This window comes from Cyanistes caeruleus, chromosome 1 (genome assembly GCF_971803275.1).
Source record: "Cyanistes caeruleus chromosome 1, bCyaCae1.hap1.1, whole genome shotgun sequence".
NCBI classification, from domain to species: domain Eukaryota; kingdom Metazoa; phylum Chordata; class Aves; order Passeriformes; family Paridae; genus Cyanistes; species Cyanistes caeruleus.
The window spans coordinates 106796174-106817674 of record NC_141701.1 but is presented as its reverse complement, the minus strand read 5'-3'; the positions used below and the strand labels follow the sequence as shown (position 1 = coordinate 106817674).

Here is a 21501-nt window from a genome sequence, read left to right as displayed (position 1 = left end):
GCAATCACTTCAGTTAGATAATTAGCAAATGTGAAAGTGGCATTCTCTGTTCTCATTGTGTCACCATTTTTTCTCAGACTGCTAAGTGGTTTCTGTTGCTGCAGACTTTTGTCTAAGAAGATATAAAATTTGTGTTTTCATGTCTACAAAGATGTCATGGAAGAAATACTGCAAACCTGCATATTTTCTCCGGATAACAGATATTTGGCATCATATTTTGTTTCTGGCAGTAAACTTCTAACACCTAAATAGCACTGCTATGATAGAACTGACTAAAAGTCAGTTCAGTGTTGGAAATACAAGGAAATTCCTCTTTTTCAGTGATTCTTTCATGAATGCTGCACAGTTGTAGAAGTATAGCATCAGAAATTGAATGACATCTCTCAGGTCTCAGTGGGATAAATGAACTAATTCTTCTGCTAATGAAGCCACTAAGAAATTGATGCTAAAACTGAAGAAAAGTAGCTGCAGGGAAGTTAGGCATTCTTTTGTCCAATGTACTTTGTTACTGTGGGATTAAAAAAAAATCCATATTCAGAATATAGAAGTATATATTAATACTGTTTCAGAGCATAGTGTTACAGCTGCATGGAAGCTATAGTTTCAAATGTATACTGGTTTTGAGTCCTATGTTTTTCTATCTGTTGAAATATACAGTAGAAAAACACTTTAGGATGCTTTTGGAGACAAAAGAATCCATGATTTGTTAATAATGTTAAAAATATACTAAAGGTTTTGTTACGTGAATCATTTTTTTCAGAAGAGTTGGTCACTGTTCTGCTAAACTAACATATTTTTTGATTAGCTTCTGACAGGTACTGACAGCAATTTGAAGTACTATAAAGTCTGAAACAAACACCCTCCCCCCACCTTACAATTCTAAGGGGTGTTTTTCAGTGATTATCCTTTACCAAGCTGAGTTTTCTAGATAGAAGAAGATATTTGGAAAATGCTGAGATTATGACAAAGCATATGTTTACAATAGGAAATCCGTTTGGGACAGGAGGGAATTTGTCCAGGCTAATTTAAAGGGTTCAAAGGGTTCATGCTACATGGGGTAGTCTTGATATAATGGTTGGATGGCGTCTGGATTGACTGATGGCTCATATGCCTGATGGTTAAGGTATTAATGCTTTCTTTGTTTAAGACATTACAAAGGGAGAATATGTCTGTCAATACAAACATTCTGACTTTAAGACTGATGGAGGGCCCTTGGCAGTACAGCCATCAACAGCAACTTTACTGAAGAGTAAATATTTTCATAGTTCTCCTGATGTTACTAAATAATGATGTATAAATGCTTCGTTGCTTAGAATCATTCCTTGCTTGTCACAGTTACATTTGTGTTACTATAGTTAATAGTAATAACTATCAACCGGTGTTGAGGAAGTACATTTCCTTCTCTATTTACGTTTGGAGTCATACCAACCAAGTAAATGTCTGTATTAGAACTTAAGATTTTACTGAAGCTGTAATTTGAAAGAAAAATATGCCTGAGGGTGAAATGCATATTTTAATTGACTCTGTGATTTACAGTAATTAACTTACATTAGGGACTATAAATTTACCTCTTCACAGTGGTGATTAGATAAAGTTGAAAAATATACTTCAAGGCAATGATGAAAAAGAAATGGTGTTAGAAAAAACTCCTGAATTGCCTCTAAAAGTCACAGGGGTTACTATCAAATGTGTCTCTGCTTTTTGTAAGATGATGTGAATGTATTGCACAAGAAAAAGAAAGTCTTTTATTTGGGAAAGACTAGATTGCCTTCTAAGTTTTATGCATGATAGCAAATGGGTTTTGCTCTAGAGTTCTTTGGTAATGTAAAAAATACCATTTTGTGGAAAGAATCCTTTACTGAGAATAAACTCTTCAAATCAAAGGTATTGTTATTTCTGTAATTACAGCAGGATTAATTCTGTCATGACTGACATGAGAAAAATTTTTCTCTGAATTTTCCATTGCTGTCCAGTACTTTTGAAGCTTTGAGCTAATCGTTGCATCTTTGGCAAGAGTAATTTTTATGAACTGCAATTTTTAGAATCTATTGGAAAATGTCACTTTAATTCTCATAATTAATCCAACCTAGTCCTTGATTGCAGTACAAATCATCTGGAATTAGTTTTTTGTGCCTTTTATTTTCTATATTCCATGTGTCATTGTAACCACTTCTTAAATGCAAAGCTCCAACTGTGTACCGGAATGAAATATTTAAAAATAGGCTGAAATATTTAATATTTTCTTGTTTGCCATAGGCTAGTACGAATTATCTTTTAGTTAAAATTTCTTAAATGTAATAAAAAACCCCACCCCAAACCCAATAAACCAACAAAATCCCACAAAACCACCACAAGGCTGTGGCCCATGATGGGTAACTTGGAATTAGTTTTCCCTATGGTTGTGTTCTTTATTATTGTGAACAGACAAGTTTACAGCAGATACATTAGGTTTATTCCCCTCCTTCTTTTTAGAAATAAGGTGAATAATACATCTGCAAGTGGTTTTAGAGAGAAAAAAGACATGGAATTTGTTGCCTTTTTTCCAGCTTTGAAAATTATGTTAAATGACCTTAAATAACATTTTTTTTAATGATCAAAACTAATAGATAAGCTTTTCTCCTATTTGAATCAATGCCATGCAACAGAAAGATGCTTCTGGTACCATGAAGCATGTAAATTGAAAATAAATATGGGAAAAAATGCTAGTAAGTTTTAAACCCTAAATCACCAGAATAAAGGGAAGGCACTTTCAGCTTTTCCAAATGAACCCCATAATTTTTCAGTAAAAAAGATCAGTCTCAGCCTGAAGTTTAGTTTGGCTCAGGGTAACATGAGATTGTCAAGTGAGGGGAAGAAAGTGAAGAAATGAGTTTACCACTCTTCCCTGGGCAGGGAAAGTCCTGTATTGGGGAGAAAGGTTAAAAATGGAGTAGTGATACCTGGTTTCTGTCAATGTCCTTTGCTCATGCGTGTATGTGATCCAGCTGGACAATAAGAGAATTAAGAGAGCATGGTTCAAGTACCTCAAATATTCTTTTATAGTATGTTTTGATATGGAAATCAATGCTCTGCCTGCTAGCAACATACCAGAGTATACCAGAGATAACTAGAATCATAGAAACTTTAAGGTTGGAAAAGATTTGCAAGATCCTGGAGTCCAACCTTTGTCATATCCAGTCGTTTCCTGAACACCTCCAGGGATGGTCACTCCACCACCTCCATGGGCAGCCCATTCTGATGTCCAGCCTGAACCTCCTTTGGTGCATCTTGAGATTTTGTTGTCTTGTCCTGTTGCTGGTTGTACAGGTGGAGAGGCTGCCTCCTACCTGGCTACAACTTCCTTTCAGGGAGTTGAAGAGTGTGGTACGGTCTCCCTTTTCCCTCTCCTTTTCTCCAGGCTACACAGCCCCAGGTCTCTCAGTGGCTCTTAATATGAGTAGGTGGACAGAAGAACATGTGGTTGTAAAGCCACTAAGTTACTGCAATTGTTTCTGCTTTTATTTATTATCCTTAAAAGCAGACTTTCAAGCTGATTGATTATTTGACAGTGTTGGAATGTCTAAACACAGAAGACCAAATGTTAAGTAACTTGGACAAAAGAAGGAATTTGAAGAGATGGTCTTACCACTACTGCAAGCACTATCACAGTATCTTTAAGTGTCTGCTAATAATTTTCTTCCTGCAGTTAATTTTATTTACTGAGAAGACAGTGGGTTATGGCAGCAATAGCAAATTGAAGACAGATTGCACTACTATCTAGTGATCTTTGTGTGTAGCTAAATTCATGTGATTCCTCACAGTGAATTCTCTGGGTAGAACAGAAAAGTGCCAATATTCTGTTGATCTGAGAAAGAAAGACTTAATGTGGTACATTGGAAACATTTATGGATTAGTGAAAATTTATAATATATCTTTATCTATGCTTTCCACTTCAAAATATTATCAAGACAAGTTATGCCCAATTGTATTTTCATTTTTTTTATCATTTGCTGTTTTGCTGGGGTTTGATAAGAAGGGGTAAGATTTTAATTTTTTTAACAGGTTTGCTTCTGGTGGTTGGCAATACAAATGGTTTTCAAAAAATAAAGCTTTCTCTATTTCTTTGAGATGGCATAAAATTGATTTAATCAAAATTATGTAGAAATAGGTTTGGTGTGCATTATGAATTGTCAAAGGACAAAAAGAACTCTTGTTGTAGTGTTGTATTGTATTCTTGTCTTGTTTAGTTGTATTGCCTGAAAACTGTATCAAGCTCAGAACAAGCATTCAACCTTCATAAAAACCTTATGCTAATGGAGAATCTGACATACCTATTGGTCATATGTATTTTAATTAAAAAGTTTTGAGAATTAATTTTAACTTGAGCATTCATCTTATTTTTTTCTGCTGGTATTGGAGATCCTGAAGTTAATCTTCAGTGTGCTGTCTCTGTTGTAAGCAGAGACCTACTTAGGAATCTTATTTCTTGGTGTAAATTAGTCAAGGCAGAACTGTGTTCTGCTTTGATTAGTTTGCTTCCAGCATATATCACCTTCTTTTAAAGGAATTTGGATACCCTGTGAAGTACAGCAGTTGTCCCAAGAGATGTACTCTTTGTTTGATAAATTAAATATCTTCTGTTATCAGACATCTTTCTTTATGTAATATTGTAATAGGGACCTCTAAACTTTCTCGTTAGGGTGATCTGTCTAGTTCAGGTAAAAAGAGCCATTTTAGTATAGTAGTAATTACTGAGTATGTAGTGCATACCAGCAGTTCAGATCAGTTGTCATCTAAACTTGTTAATGACAAGAATGATGCATTACAGTGATTACAGAAATGTTGTTCAGCAAAGGGTCTCGACACTCAATATATATAATCAGTGGCACTTTCTTCTGCTTTTCTTTTTTATTTTAAAGAAGTTTATTGTCAGTGGAGCATTCCCTTGATATAGTGTCCTAATTGGAAGATCCTCAGACTCTTGCTATGCAGCCTTCCAGTAAAAGGGTTTAGAAGAAAGGGATTTTTCACAAGGGCATGTAGTGGTAGGTCAAGGAGGGTAGCTTTAGATTAGAAAATAGGAAAAAATTCTTTTCTGTAAGGGTGGTGATGAGCAGGTTGTGTACCCCCCATTCATGGAAGCATTCAAGGTCAGCTTGGATGGGGCTTTTGGTGACCTGGTATAGTGGGAGGTGTCCCTGCCTATGGAACTGGAGGATCTTGAATGCCCTTTCCCACCCAAACCATTCTATGATTCTGTGTATTGATCAGTACTGTACTAGTATATTAGAAATGTAATGGGATTTATGATTGATTGTAAAATTCTGATGGAATTTCTTATATACTGAAACAACAAATCTGTTTCAGCATCACTAGCGTATGATCTTAATGTCTCCTAATAGGAAAGGATTTATAGAATTAAAAATCACATATTTATTGTTGATTTTACTTTGATTGGCATCAGTTCAAAACTATGATAGTGTTAATAATAACAATATACTGTAGTGTTATGTTAGTAGCATTGTATCTAGCCATAGCTCATGGCATTTTCTGAGAAAATGAGTTAGTCCCAATAATTTTGTTAAGTTCTGTGTTTCTAATGAACATGTAACAATGGTATGCAGCTAAATTAAGAATTTCCCTTAGATCTCATGGTCAGAAATGTTTCTGAGAGGGTGTATCAAGATCTAATCACCAAGCTAATCTTTGTTTTTTGGGGCAAGTGGGGGGAACCAGCTGTGGTGAGACTGTTTTTGGTCCTGAAATTGTTGATGGTTGTTCTTGGCTCTAAGTTAAAATCATGTAGCATTCTTTGGTCATTACTAGATAACATATAGGCTTTGTTCACATGGTGTGCTGTTGTATAATCTGTCTACTGTAATGTACAAATATATCATGTCAGAGATAGGTAGATAGGGATATCATACAGAAGATGTCAGATGAATTTTTCATCTTGTTACAAGATTCCAGAAAAAAACTCACTTTTTGTTTTTACCATGATTTTCAGAGTAGTCATTTTTTCAGATGGATTTATTTTTCTTTTAGTTAATGGCAAGATGCTTTGTCTTAATTCCTAGATTAAGAATGATATTTCACAGGTAGTGAGAGGCTTACATTAAAATAGGCCAGATTAAGGAAATATAAAAATTGCACAATTTATGTCCTCCATCATCTCCTGGCTTTTTCAATGAAGTGAAAGTTTGAAAAAGCAAAAATATAGTTTAGATATCTCAAAAGTAAAACAGTTTATAAATCAAATCTGTACAAACAGTGGAAGAGTTAATGAATTTTGCTTATGACACTGTTGTAGGGAAAAAAAACCAACCCAAAAACCCCTGGCACAAAAGTGAAAGTTGGCTATCCAAGTAAACATGCAAGTCCATTTTACCACTACTCAATTTGTCCTCATCTATGCCTTTTGGGAGAATAGAAATTCCACAGTTTGAAGCAACAGAACTGAGTTTAAAGATAGCAGTGTGTAGTTCTAAAGTAATGTGAGAATTTAAATAGGAAACAAACTTTATAACAATTTTTTTTCCAGTTATAAAGTATTTTAGTGTGTGTGCTTCCATATTTCACAGGTTTTGGAAACACACTCATTTGTCAGTATTTCATAGGATACTGTATTGGCAACCTGCTAAGAGATAAATTGGAAGATGGAAAGTTAATCTCCAAGAATATCAGTGATATAAAAGATGGAGTATGGACTGAGATGCAATGAGAAGTTTCAATAACCTTGTTTTAGCACAAGTTTTATCTACGTTTTTCCTCCAGGCTGAGTGTAACAAGGTCTGATTCTTTTTCCCCATATTAAGAATTTTCTTGCTGGGCCTAACTGTAGAGTTCATATATGACAGACCTATTGCTGGACATGTAGCATTCTTCAGCAAGGTGCACAACTCCTGGTGTGTTTTCTTGCCTTCAGACACGTTTGACAACCTCTGAAAGACCCAAATAGCACCTCAGTTTTCCTGGTGAAAAGTTATTAAGGAAAAGAAAGATGAAGTGTTAGATGATTTCAGTGCTAAAAATCAAAACAACAGACTTCTGAAGCTGGCAACAAGAGATGTCAAGCCATTTCATTCATGTAGTAGAAAGAAACAAGTGTTTCTTTCATCAGTTCCCAGAAGGGATCAATGATGATAAGAAGTCATGCTAAAAAGAAGATTAATATGAAAAAAATCTCTCAAAAATTCAGGTTTGGGAAATAGTGTCTACAGAAACCCATGAAGTATGATTCATTAATATTACAAGAAATAAGCATTACTAGATTAATAACTGTAGAATTATATAGTTATAATTTATCCTTTGAAAAAGTATGCCATTTTCCCTGTCTCTTACCCACTCATAAAAGACCACTGTTGTCCAGGAAAAAACCCAACAAACCAGGTGTTAGGAAACACTCCGTATTGCTCCAATTTTGAGATATGAGACAACTTGAAAGAAGAGTTGAGTAACACAGATAAATGCTTGTTAAGAAGAAGCCTAGTGATCTAATTATAATTTAATTTTAATCTAATTTTGAAATGTGCAAATGAAGAACATCCAATGCGAAAGGAGGCAGCCCATATGGAAACTTGGTTGCAGTATACAGAGGTTGAATTTTAATGGAGAAGCAAATGAAACCATCATCTATATTCATCCTGGTATATAATTTTTTGGTGAAGCATGCACTTTCCTGAGAGTAAATTACTAATCTCAAAAGCATACAAGAGTTAAGTAGTGTTAGAAATATTATGACTATGATCCCCACCCAGAATTTTTCTTTCTTACAGGTTTTGCTTTCTTACACTCTTCAATCATGTTACCAGTTGTTTAATACAGAAAACTCTACAACTGCTGATAACCACAACTCTTTTTTCTGTGAGCAGGACTTTGCTCAGCATTTGACTTGAAAAATAAATTAAAATCTCAAAAGATAGAAGTCATGTCCTCATGCATGCAGCTTTCAGAACCTTTATTTAGTAATGCTCACTTTGCTGGATTCCTAAAACACCCACTGCTTTTACTATTGCTCTTCTACAGTTTGATTTTTCCATTAGATTAGTTTAGGAGCACCATTCCTAAAAGAAACATATCACCTATTCTGTAAGATAATTTAAAAAACACTATTTTGATTGCTAAGCCGTATGCATTTTTAACTTTTTTTCCATATCTGAAGACACTATAGAAAGAGAGCTTGGCAAACCTTATTTTATAGTTAAATGTCCACAGAATAGAATCCTCCAAAAACTGTATTTATTTTTAATGCAAAAGTGTTTGGTGGTTTGGGAATTGAACTTCAGAGGGTGAAAATACCAGGGAAACTTTTAAATAAGTGTACTTTCCAGGCAAGTGTACTTTCCAAGAAAAAATCTGTCATAAAGATTTTTCTCAGGTAAAGTTGCCATAGGCTATCAATATGTGTTTACGAAGTAGGACTCAAAATGAGAAGTTCTTGTAGAGAGTTGTTTATGCTGCTGGAGTTCCTTTTAAATAAATATTTCCATATTGAACAGATAAAGTTGCTCTTTCTGTTATGACTAGCATTTACAGCAGAGCTGTGCAGGAATTACAAGTGTGTCTGTGATAGACTTTTAAATGGACCCACTTTATTCACAAAGGATTTTTGCTAAATCTGATTTTTGCAGTCTATTAACCTCAAAATGTGAGAGACTAGTATTTGAATTAGATGTAAAAAAATAGTTGCTGGCATAAATACTTAATATTAAATAACTGCCCAGATCTATTTTGCTATACTCTAACCAGTTTCATAAATATTGTAAAGAAATCTCATACAGTTTCCTGTACAAGTCTTGATTCCTTTCTGTAGTCTTTTATTTATTTTCCTTTACAGACTGTTCAAGTTTTTGCCTTAAATATCTGTTGTGCCAGGAGCCCTACAGAACTTGATTGCTCATACTGTGGTCAGTTATCGAGATGTAACCTTGTACTTCTCAGGGATTTGCATTTTCTTTTGTCCCTTGTTTGGCTTTTATTTCTTGTGTTTGAAGTAACTTTGTTTGGAGTAGGCAAATTTGCCAAGTCCAAACCCTTAATAAGATATAAAAGTCCATAATGGCTGTAATGTAGCTCTTCACAGTAGTTTGACTTCAGAGTATTGTCTCACGAATAAGGATGGTTTCCATGATTTAAAACAAAATTGATTAATCTACTGTTTTGAATTATTTTTCTAGAACTACATATAATACTAATTTTCTTCTTTTTTTTTTTTTGTTGTTGTTGTTCTGTCTCTTACTTTGTCTGGGATGTTCAAGTATATCCTCACTTTGATATTGTTTTCATCAATCTATGAATTCCTATTAGAACTGAATTTCTTTAAATGACAGTAGAAGTCAGAATCAAGTTAATATTATGAACATTATGCATCATAAATGACTTAAAGAAAAATATAACTATAGAGAGAAGGTTTAAGAACTTCAATTGAGATTTTTTTATTGTGTGCTCAATACGAATGTCCTTCTTAGGCACTTAATAGGTTTGGAATGTATTTAAGCTTGAGTCATTTGTCTGGATTTTCATCAGACTTGAATTCCACTCCTCTGTAGGATTTTGCCAGTTCTCTGTTTTTCAGTTATCCCAGTGGTAGGTTTTTGTTGTTTATATATGTGAAGGTGCTTTTGCTTTTTTTTTTTTTTTATGCAAATGTGAACTGTAGGAGATTCTAGATAATCTGTGACTGGTGTTTCTAATGCATTATGTTAAATAAAACTGGTTTTATATTGTTACAAGTATAATTCTTCAACCAAGAGTAATTTTTTCTTAGAAAACCTTTTCTTGAAAAATATACTCTCTTGGCACATTCAGTGATATCATACATTAAGACTTAAGTAATATTTTGCTGCATTTTTTTTCTGGGTGCTAAATAGACATTGAGTCTACTGGTTGGCCTTTTCTTCCAATTCTTTTCAAAAGGTGTCCTAAAGGCTTTATTAATCTGTTTTTAGCCATAATTTTTCAGGGACACTCACAAGGAGGGTTTGTAATTTCCATTTCTGACAGCACAGGCAGATGTTGCATGCCTACTTTATGGTTTCTGTGGCTGTTATCTCCTCTTTGAGACAAATAGATCAGTTAGAAATATAGAATATGCTTGAAGAATATGAGTTAGGAAGACTGGTACTACAATAAATTCCTGGCCAAATTTACTGATGGTGTGTGCCTGTGTTGGGTACTACCAGGTCAGTAGCTGTGGATTACTGGTTTGTATGTGTAACGAAAAGGTAATGTTTTTAATCACTGTAAAAGCAGAGTGCTTTTACACAAGAGCGTTTCTTGTGAATTAGCTTATACAATGCTTTCAGGTACAGAAACCTCTTCTTTGGTGTTTAAGCATAAAAGCTTGCACAGTATGTAATTCATATTGTGAACTTTCAAGTATTCTAGGAGTTTTGAAAACTGATGAAATCACTATTTTGTCTAAAATAAAGAAATAAGATATAGACAGGCAAATTGTAAGAATTCCCATAATTTGGCTGGCACCAATTTTCCATAGTTTATACAGTATATTTCGCATTACATTTGAATTCTTTCAGAGCTGCCTTGATTGTCACTCTTGGATAAATCATAAATTACATCATAGGCAGCTTGGAAAAAGGCCGTTGCCTTTGGAATATTATTAATAAAGGCTTTCAAGGTAAAAGATATACAATCAAATACTTGTCTGGCTTATGCACACAACATAGGAATCTTGTTCAAGTTTGACTGATAGGCTATTAGAATGATTTATTTGTACTTAGGACAAATAGTATTCATTTGTAGATCTCTGAAATATGCTAACTCTAAATATATTAAGAAGGTACACTATATGAGTAAACCTATCAAATCTGACAATAGGCTCCATCTCAAACTTCTCCCACACATAGGTGCTCTGTGTCTCTTAACAACAGCAATATGGAAATCCTTCTCTCAGATCCTGCCCCTATCTATATCTTGTTGACCTTGTTTTTGACCATCTAAACTCTTAGGGAGTGGAATCTTGCTGCCAAGTGTCAGGCTACAAACAAGGTATTCTGGATGAAGCTTTTTGCCAAAGTGAGATTGAATGTATAATTATGGTCACACTCAGGTATTCCATGACATGTGAGGATTCTTTGTGGCAATTTGTATGGAACACAAGTGATATGTACTAATATACTATTAGCCATGCTATTATCACAAGTCTGCCTTTGGTCTTCCATGTAATACTGAATACAATCAAATACTCTGCAAACAATACCTGCAGTGTATTTGATTTGGTTAAAAGAAAGTGCCAATCTCTTCCTATTACCTAAAATAAAAAAATAATAATGTACATATGCAAAACATGAAGCCTAGCCTTTCCCAATGAAAAAGTAAAACTGATGAATTAAATATTTTTCTTATCTATTTACATAAGATACAGAATTTGGATGATTTAATAATGCCTCTTCCTGTGAGTCTTGCCTGACAGTTATTGTTGCAGTCACGGCAATGCTCGCTGGTCATAGAATGATGGGTTACTGGTATCACACACCTGAAGGTGATCCTTTCGGTCCTCAAATATGCAGAATACTACACAGAAAGCCATTAGTGAATATTGCAGCTATGGCAGTATGGCAGTAGAAACATTCTGAAGTGTGAGCTATAGACGAGAATACTTTTATTTTCAAACATCTTTCAGCTTTTTTAACATGTGAAGAATTTTTCTTGTTCCTGCAATTCTCCCCTTGCACTAATAAAAATTGCTGACAAATGCAGTCTTATTTGCAGCCATTAATTCTTAGCTGTACAAAATCACCTGAACAGTTTTCTAACAAGTTTTTTTTTCATTTAGAGGTAGCTTTTGTCTACTCTTTCATTAATCATAAAATCTGCTTTGGGTTTGACTGGACTTACTAGGTCAACAGACCTTGAATTGGAGAAGATAGTTTTATGGTCTACTGAGAAACCAGTTTTACATGGAAATGAAATACAAGACAAGGGTTGGAAAATGTTAAGGCTGTAGTATAAAGTAAAACATACCTGTGTGAGCCAAGGACAGAATACTAGCCACTTTTAATTTCCTGACTTTTGTTAGCTTGTAATTCAGTGCTTTTATTTAAATGCTTTTGCCTGCAATTTTACAACTTATTTGGAGAGACATATTGGCCAGCTTCTGAGCTACTGTATGCTGACAACAGTTAATCATGTGTTTCTTTGTCTTCTAGTGAAACTCAAGATTCTTATGTTTATGTTGTTCTTATTTTTCATGATTTGTAGTATAATTAGGAGTGGCTGGCTTGGCTGTTTTTGGTGCTTTGTACATATTAAGTTTCATTGCCCAGTGTGTGGGAATGTAGTCAGCATTTACCAGCTCATTAACCTCTTTAAATTGGCTGCAGAATGGATGATTTCCTGTCACCATCACAGGTCAGTGGATGCATTGCATTCTAATGGACTCTTTCTAGAATATTTGAAAAATGTTAAGCTACTACAGAATTGATTGATTGGCTGATTGGCATGATTTTTCTAATTTATGTGGGTTTGGTTCTAATTTATGGATTTTTTATGGGGGGCAAATCCAGATAAGATAGTAGGTTAATGTTGTTTTTCTGAAGTCGGAAAGGCAAATGCTGACTAAGAAAACCTCACTAGGTGATCCTGTTCCTCTACAAAATGTAAATATTTTATACACACACATCACATTTCAGGGACACTCTGTATAGAGAGTGTTTGGACAAGGATGAAATGCATATGACTGTGTGGTCTCACTGGTATACTTGAGCATTTGTAACCATCTGCCCTGGATCTGTTCTTAGGAATTTAACAAGATCACGAAGGTGGCCTTTGATTCTATGTGTTAAAAGAAGTGTCCTTCACAAAAGCAATTATGTATTTAATTGAAGAGATCTATAAACCTTATTTGCTCAGTGGGCTATGGCAGGGTTGACACCATTATTCTTTCAAATGTTACTATTACTGAGTCATAGAAATTTGCGTAGGTAGGCAATTTTGCTGTTTGGCTGAGCATTTTCAATCAAGTAGAATACATCACGAGAAAGTGCTTGAAAACTAGAAGATTCTGTGTTTGTGTTAACTGGGTACCTGAATTTTCTTTTCTGAGTACTTGCCTCAAAAAGAGCAGTCTTGGCGTTATTTTCTGCTAGTTTATCAGCAAGTAGAGCTGGGTTATTCCAGATTGTCATGTCAAAACTTCTGAAGTCACTAAAGAATTGCCAAAAGTCCCAGCCCATCAGAAACATTGAGAGAGCAAATATTAATACTACAGTGATGAAATGTACTTTCCTGTTCATGTAGGCAGAACATACATAGAACTTGCTTACAGGTGGCTAAATACTAAGAGATGTTGTCAGTAGTGAAGTTAGCAGACCACAAAGCCCTTTATGTCAGTTTCTAACTCTATCCAAGCTCTGTGAGATTGTCATGAACAGGCATGAGAAAGCTTTGTGACTGACTCAAAGTTCATTAATTATAGATGCTGTGGATTAATCATATAAGCTCATCAGAGTGTAATTTAAGACTCCATGTTAAGATCAAGAGGAGTCAATCTGCATGTCATATTGCAAAAATGAGATAGATGTCATATATTAGATTTTATGCATTAACCTAATAACCTTGTCACAAATAGTAGGACTTTTCCTATCCAGGATTCTTACTTAAAGGAATGCCTTTGATTTGTTTGTGTCACTGAAAACCACAGTACAGATTACAGACTCAAAGCTAACTTTTAAATGTGCTGTTCAAGGTGCTTAGTGAAAAGAAACATACTTGCTTTTACAGAGTATAATTAGTTTGCTTTAACTGGAAGTGATTACTAAGCTGGTCTTTTCATAAATATTTACAGCTTGGCACTATGCTGAAATCAAAGTCCCTGTTCATCACAACACTGACACACCTCAGCTCATAACTTAAGGTTAATTGATTTGATAAATGGGTGCTGAATATCTGTAAGTTTCTGTTGCAGTCATGATGTTCTCTGCTACTGGCATATTATGAGAATCTTTGTGATTCCAAGGAATGTATAATTGGATGCATATTTTTTCCCTGGCCTTGCTGTATCATCATCATAATATTATATACTACATATTATGCTTTTATTTACATCTGGATTCTGTTTTTAATTTTAAAATGTCACAATCAGGAGCTTCTAGTTTTCAGTTATTAATGCAATGACAGAATTTAACTGTTCTATCACATACTGTTCATACATTGTTATTATTGAAATTAGTTTTCTCTGTCAACCTCAATACTGGAACAAGTTGGTTTTTTCAACTTCTGCTTGTACAAGTTGAAGTTGGGGTTCATGACACTCATTAACCCCAAAACTATATTTTATGTATCAGTATTGTTTAAAAATTTTCATTCCACGATTTGTTGCCTTGTTTTTAATATGCTATATCATATTGCAGTTCACCTAATTTTATTTAATTTCCTTTTCCCTAATGTAGGGTTGGGAAGAAACTGTGGATGCTGCAGTCTCTTACTTGTTAAGAACTTGTTTGTCAAAGAGCTCCAAGGAGCAGGCCCTGACTCTCAGCAGCCAGTTGTCCATGCCCAAAGATACCAGCAAACTGAAGAAGAACATCACCCTCTTCTGTGATAGATTGGCCAAAGGTGGTCGCCTTTCATTAAGTGCAGACTCGGCCACTCAGCAAGCATCTGTCATGCCAGGTAAGACATGAATTTAATGAATGTTCATAATCCAAAATATTTATTTGCATATTAAAACTAAAAATATTGGACATTTTATTTTCTTGGCAGTTTGTTTTTCATTGATTGTGGCAACCAAGCACTGTTTGTGTTGCTGATAAGTAGAATTACTTAGGTAATAAGATAATTCCAAAACTGGAGTTTTTTTCTCATTTTATTCAACACTTACTGTTGCTCATACAATTTGCACAGTAATGCAGCAAATGAAACACAGCTGGTCATTGTTATGCTGAAAATTCTTATCACTTATTTCTTTACACTTTTCAGTTGGATGCGTGCATGTGTATGTTTCTAATGTGATGGAAAAAGTAGTGAAAATTTCTCCTTTCTTAATAAAGAAATTAATATATTTGTATTAGTGGTTTTATGGCATATCCATATAAATCATGAAGTAGTGATAACACTAAATAAAAAGAATCTACAACTTTTGAAAGTACTAGTTGACTGGGTGATATCACACAGAAAGCATTGAATTGAAGATGAAACTAATTTGTGTTGAATAATATTTCCCACATAGAATAAGAGTGTGGGCAAGATTTCACAGTGCACAATGATTTACATGAATATCATGGAATTACTATTTTTAAAGGAAATTTTATTCATGTCCTTTTCTATATTCCTGCTTTTTAGTTATAGTGGGAGCAAAGTTACACTTTTTCAAAGTTTAGCATCTTTGTGCTGTTGCAAGATATTTTCTTCCTGCCATTTTCCTCCAGAGAGACTGATAGATAGGCTGACTCTTAGTAAACATCAGATACTCCTGGTGGCTTGGAAACAGGTATTTTTCCCTATCTTTCTGCTCCAAATCTGGATTGGCTGTTCATTCAGCTTCATACTCTCCTGTGTCATTATGGTCTTTGACCTCATACCTTCCTTCTCCTTCAGCAGTCTTCACATCTGTAAGGATGTAAGGAAACTGGGAATTTATTTTGTTGGCTTCATGGATATTCTTTTTGATAAAGATTGGAGTTGTGTTAGGGAAATATCTTGATTATCAGTATTTTGCTGTCTTATATTATGAAGAATAATTAAATTCTTGTTTAATATAATATAATATGAATTATCTGTATAATGTTCCAGCAACTCAAAAGTCTGTGTTATGTACAGCCCTCTTTTTCATGGGCCACTATAAATGATATGGTGAAACAGCGGCAGACTATGCAGTGGTAGAAATTCTATAAACATATATTAATTTACTTTAATGTTACACTGTTCCATATGTGGAACTTGTCTCATAATCATGTGAAGTAAGGAAGTGAGGCAGAGTAAGTGTCTTACTGGCTTTACAAATTTCTGTTAGTATTTCTTTGCAAAACTAAAATATGTGAAGGGCATTTCATTTGTTGAACTTTGATTATATAATCATTGTTTTTTCTTCTAAGAATTTTGAAAAGGTGTGAATAGCTGCAGTTCAACTTTTTCCACCTAAGCTAATAAAGTGAATTGATTTAATAAGGAAATTCACTTCTTCCTATTCAGTTGACTAGTGTTATTGAGTTCAGGGAACTATGCAATTAATTATGATTCTGTTACGAAAAGAGTAAAATTTTTAAATATTGTAAACAAATTAGAAGAAATATTACTCCTGATAGACTTTGCATTTACTCATTAATTGTTGAAAGAATACAATTTTTGAAAGAGGTTTAAACTAAAAAATGTTATATTAAATAACGAGAAGTTCATTAGAGAGAAAAACTTCTGTCAAATGCTCAGAATAGCGTAGTATTTAAGTAGGTACCCTCCAGCAGGATGTCCTGTGTGATTTGAGACTCAGTGTTTGTCTTTGAATGGACTAAGAAAACTTGGAACTCTTTTTGAGAGTAAAGGTTTTAATGACACTTTTAAAACATGTTTGTCTTGTCATCTGTTCAGCTTTTCTTTGGCCAGTCTCTACCATGGGAATTAATGTGTCCTTTTAGAAGCAGATCTACAGGTAGAAGGAGATGAGGCTAGCAACATGGCTTGTGTCATCTCTGTGTTTCAGAACTAGCTCTGTGCCTGTACTGGTTCCTCATTAGCAGTTGGAGTGCCCTAGGTACATTCCTGGAATTCATCTGCCTGGTTGGATTTTCCTAAAAGAAATGAATTCCTATGCACAAGACCACTCCTCAGTGTGAAAACAGTGTCATTAGTGGGGGTAATAAAAAAATTTGGCTTGCTGTTGGGTCCAGCTAAAAGCACTTGTTCTGTCTACATGTGGAAGAAGTTGAGAATGATGCCTTATAAAGGAAAACCAGTATAAAAAATAACTGTGCTCTTGAGTCAAGAACTCTTTGATAATGCCTAGAAAATAGAGGAGCACCTTTTCCCAGCCCGTAAAGGAGAGAGCTGGAATAGGTAGAGAAGAACAAGGTAGAACCATAGGTGGAGAGGGAGACTGAGAATTGTATTTGTTAAATACTGGATGGTAATGTAGGGGAAAGTTCTTCAGGGTGTTTAAGCTCCAAGCCATGCCAAAGATGGTCCAATAATTATTCAGTAGGGTAACCAGCATTAGCTTGAGGATTTTATTCAGTGCCACTTTTTCTTAAGCTCATTCTTTTTTCTTAATGATGAAAACCCCTTTTTCCATAGCAACCAACTTTTAAAAAAATCTTTTAAATTGCCTAGGACCCTCCTAGTATTGCAGCACTGTAACAGTAGGCTCAATTTCTAGAAGTTTTATTTAATATGTTCAAGATGGTGTACCCTGAAATCTAGAGAAATTGCCTGAAGCCACATTGAAAAGCTGATGATTATCTTGAATTGTGCAGCTCTTTGAAAGATGCCTTCAAAAGTAGTAGTCAGTACTTGTAGTTAATCCAAGAGTATATGTTAGAGGTAGACCATGGTCTCTCCTGGGTCTGATTTTGTTCACTATTTTCTTTAATAGCTTCAGTGATGGAATATGGGCATGACTCTTAAAACTGTGGTTTTGCAACAAGCTTGAAGTAGTTTGAGGCATATTTGGAGAGCAATAATGCTGATCTTGATAAATTAGAGGAAGGATCTAAAGTTATTAAGAAGGTTTTCAGTTGAGACAAGCGCCAAGGACTCTAGCAAGTAAGAATCTGACAAACTAAAATTTGAGAAATAATTCCATAAGCACTGTTGTCATAGGATAGGCTCATGGGGTTATATTGGACCATCAACTGAATAAAAGACAGCAATATGTTTTCACTAAAGGTGAATTCCAACTTTGGGTTGTAGTCATATGACTTTTAATGAGGAGATATGATTATTTCTTTCTATTCTTCATGAGTAGGATTCACAGGGGAACACAATTTAATAAAAACCTAGACAAACTGAATAGAGTTTAGTTTTGATTCTTCTGAGGGAAAGATAGAAATTTCAGGGGGGGCATGATAGCTTTCCAGTATGTAGGATGTTCTTATGTGGGTGATTAAAATTTAATCATAATCATTGGCTAAATATGATTATAACTGTAAACCACATCAGGCTATATCATGTACTGTGTTGCCTTTGGCAATGCATAAGTAGCTGGATGAGAGGAACGGTGAGGGGTTAAGGGAGTAGTGCCAACCAAGAGTGTGGGTCAGTGCCAGGGAAGTGCTTGGAAAGGTGCTGTAGACCACCCACATTGTCATGTATTTAGTTTAATGGGTGTGAGAATTTATAGCATAAATCCCGATGACCTGCAGTGAGTTAATTCTGTAGCTTTTAATGGTCTCTTATAATATCTGTGTGTTGTGGAGGATTGCTTTTAAAACCTTGATGAGTATTAAGTGTGGGTGTTCGAAGACTTGTTTAGATGTCAGTCTGATTGGAACTCTGTTTACAATATAGCTTCACCCATCTTTTGGGAAGCTAGGTTACTCTTCGACTAGAATGCAATCCTGCTTTTCCTATAATAGTTCCTGATGTGATGTGCAAATATCAGTTCAAGGCTTTGTTCAAGCAAGGATTTTTAAATTTAATAAAGGGCTTTATTTGTCTTTAGATCATCCTTTTTCTACTGCCTTTTTATTTTTTAACTCGACTTCAGTATTTTTTATCTCGTGGCTTCGTTAGGAGATCATTGTACTGTGCTTTAGCATGATTTGGTCACATAGTTGAATTTAACTGAAACAGTAGAGAAAATATTATTTAATATTATTTGACTGGAAAGTCAATTACTGATCTCCATCACTGAAATCTGTGGAATGCCAAAGACTATCATCTCCCAGATGGCTGAATCCTTAGAACTGAAATTATAAGGAAAAGAATTAATATTTTGCATCCAGGAAATAGGACTTACAAGTAGTTTTGTGTAATATTTGAAAGGTTAATAAGTTAGAGCTAGAAGGCAAGATGACTGCTCGTTTAGTTTTCCCCTTTGCATTGCAATGGGGTTAAGAGATTCAGAACATCAGTGACTTATCTTATCTTAAGCTTATCTGAACTCTTAAACACCATGGACAATATCTTGATAGCTGTTACAGTAGCTTAGTGTCCTTCTTGGAAGATTTTCCTAATGTTTGATATACATTGTTTTTCCTGAAAATCAGAGTGTTGTGAGTATTGAAAGTGGAGCTGACAATTAATGATGTTCTTTAAGTGTTTAAAACTTTGGAATGTTTTTAGTACATTCCTCCAGTAACTTTTCTTTTATGAGATAAAAGGCTAGCATTCTTTTTATGAATAATTTTCAATCTTACTCTTTGTTTTCTGAAATGGAATACATTTCCTTTAGTCTGAGCAGGAAGTATATTGTACTATACTCTGCCCTATCTCAACTTCAAGACCCTTTTCTACAAATTTGTTGCCTAACCAGATGTTTCCCATTCTGTATTTATATAGAATCAGCAAGGTAGTATTTGCTTGACTGCATATTTTGTTTTCATAGTTTTTTAATTTATCAAGTTGAATATAATTTTACTTTGTATAATAGTGTTTCTACCATTTAGTTTATGAATAGTAGAATGCAAATTTTAAGGGCAATGTTCTTTACCACATTATGTATGTGCACCTAGAATCTATATTCTTACTTAAGAAGAAAAATTTTTCTAGGGTTTCTTTTCCTTGCATAAGCTTATAAAAACCTGTTTTCAAAATCCTGTGGTGGTTGGTATATTTGAGTGCATACTGCCCCTTTGAAAGCTGTTTTCTTCACTGGAAAACTGGGATGAAACAGAATGTGTCATATTCCTTAAGGAACTCTCTGTTTACATGCTATTAAACTTGGGAAGAATGTTAATACTAATTGGAAAAACATGTGGATTTGAGATCCTGGGAGAGTAATATTAATTTATATATGAGAATTAGACATAAATATTGCTCCAAGTTCTTAGTACACTGACTGTATCTGAAGAAAGGCTAGTTATAGTTTGATCTAAAGAAATAGGATTTTTGTTGTTGTAAATTCCTTTCTTACACCCTTAATTATGAAGTCTTCATAGGTCATTAGCAGAAGGGAGCATGCAGTATAAGCAAAATATTCTCCAACTTTCATAGACTTAAATTCAGGATATCTTGAAAAATGTAGTGGCTTCCATTTGTACTCACACAAGTTCCAGTCAGTGTTTGTAATACTATATTGACAGCAATTACTTTTTTTTCCCCTGGAGAAGTTAGAATCGTGTATTTTGAATTTCAAGTAGCCGGAAGAAGGCACAGATACAGAAGTTGGCCCTGAGCCCCAGACAAGACTTTTGAACCACCAGCAGATAATTATAAAAATCATGTGAGGCTCACAGAGCATGGTTTGAGATCTTTTCCTGTAACTTAAGTATTGTGAGCTTGAGACTGTGATGCATTGTCAGTTTTGTGTAGCCCCTTATGGTGGTGCAAAGAAGTGTATAAAAATACGGGTTGTTTCTTGCAGATGTGATACAAGTTGTATCCATTGTTGTATCCAGTGTTATTTATTTCTGCAGAAGACTATAGTCCATAATGAAGTGTGAGTCTCATTTAAGATATTTTCTATATATTTTCTGTAGGGATAAAATATTAAACTACTTTTTTGTTTTTCCTTTAGTAACCCTTAAAATAATGTTTTTAGATTTTTTTTTTCTTAGTTTCAATATATTGGGTAGTCGTAAAGCTTTTTAGGACTGCTTATGAAATCTATGTAAGGAGGAGTATTCACAAAGGTTGTTGAAAGTACTTGAATGGATTTTGTAGACCTGAGCACTGTTCAGCACTGACTGGTGAAACTGGTGGTCATTGACCAAATTAGATTGAGGATTTTACTATCTTTATCTTAGTAGCCCTCAGCTGTTTCCACTATTCCCTACCTGCTTCTATTCAAGTCACATTTACAAAAGTGTCTAAAGGGCATTGGTATCTTTGTATCAAGTATCTTTGAATTCAGGAAATCTAAACCTTAATAATAGTGCTTATTTATCATTGCAAATCACTTTGCTGAGGATTATTTTTCATAGATGTACCTGGAGGTTTTTACTGTCCAAAGCACTGTGTCAATTCATTCCTACAGATTTCTTGGCACAGGCCCTTAAATATGAAATTGACATTAAGTGACTTTAACTGTTGCAAGGCAAACTCTAACTCATCTTTTCTAACTTCCTTAAAATCATAGAGGTTGATCAATTAAATAAGTTTTTTGATTTCCCTGGGAAGTGAGTTGTTTACTATCAGTGAAAAAGCATTGTTTTGATGTATAATATAAAACAGAACTCCTCATTTAAATAGAAAGACAGTAAGTTTTTTCTTACATTTGCTGGCTAAATTTATTGAATATATGTATATGAAATATAGCTACGTATCACTGAAGTATTGCATTCATTATTCTTCATTTACTTACCTGCTCAAAACTTGTATTTACCTGTTTTGAAAGTTAATGTGTGTTTGCAGGTTGAAAACTTGTGTACTGCTTGTATTGAAACCAAAACAGATCAATCATCACTGTAATAG

General features: G+C 34.4%; 1 protein-coding gene across 23 annotated transcripts in view; it reads left to right on the top strand.

Moving 5' to 3' along the window:
- BBS9 (Bardet-Biedl syndrome 9) overlaps nt 1–21501 on the top strand; it is a 291318-nt gene that overhangs the window by 126074 nt on the left and 143743 nt on the right. For all 23 annotated transcript variants that reach the window (XM_086847613.1, XM_086847607.1, XM_086847656.1 and 20 more), the window contains one exon: nt 14388–14610. In XM_086847613.1, coding sequence (XP_086703739.1) covers nt 14388–14610 — 223 coding nt within the window. The remainder of the gene's footprint in view (nt 1–14387; nt 14611–21501) is intronic.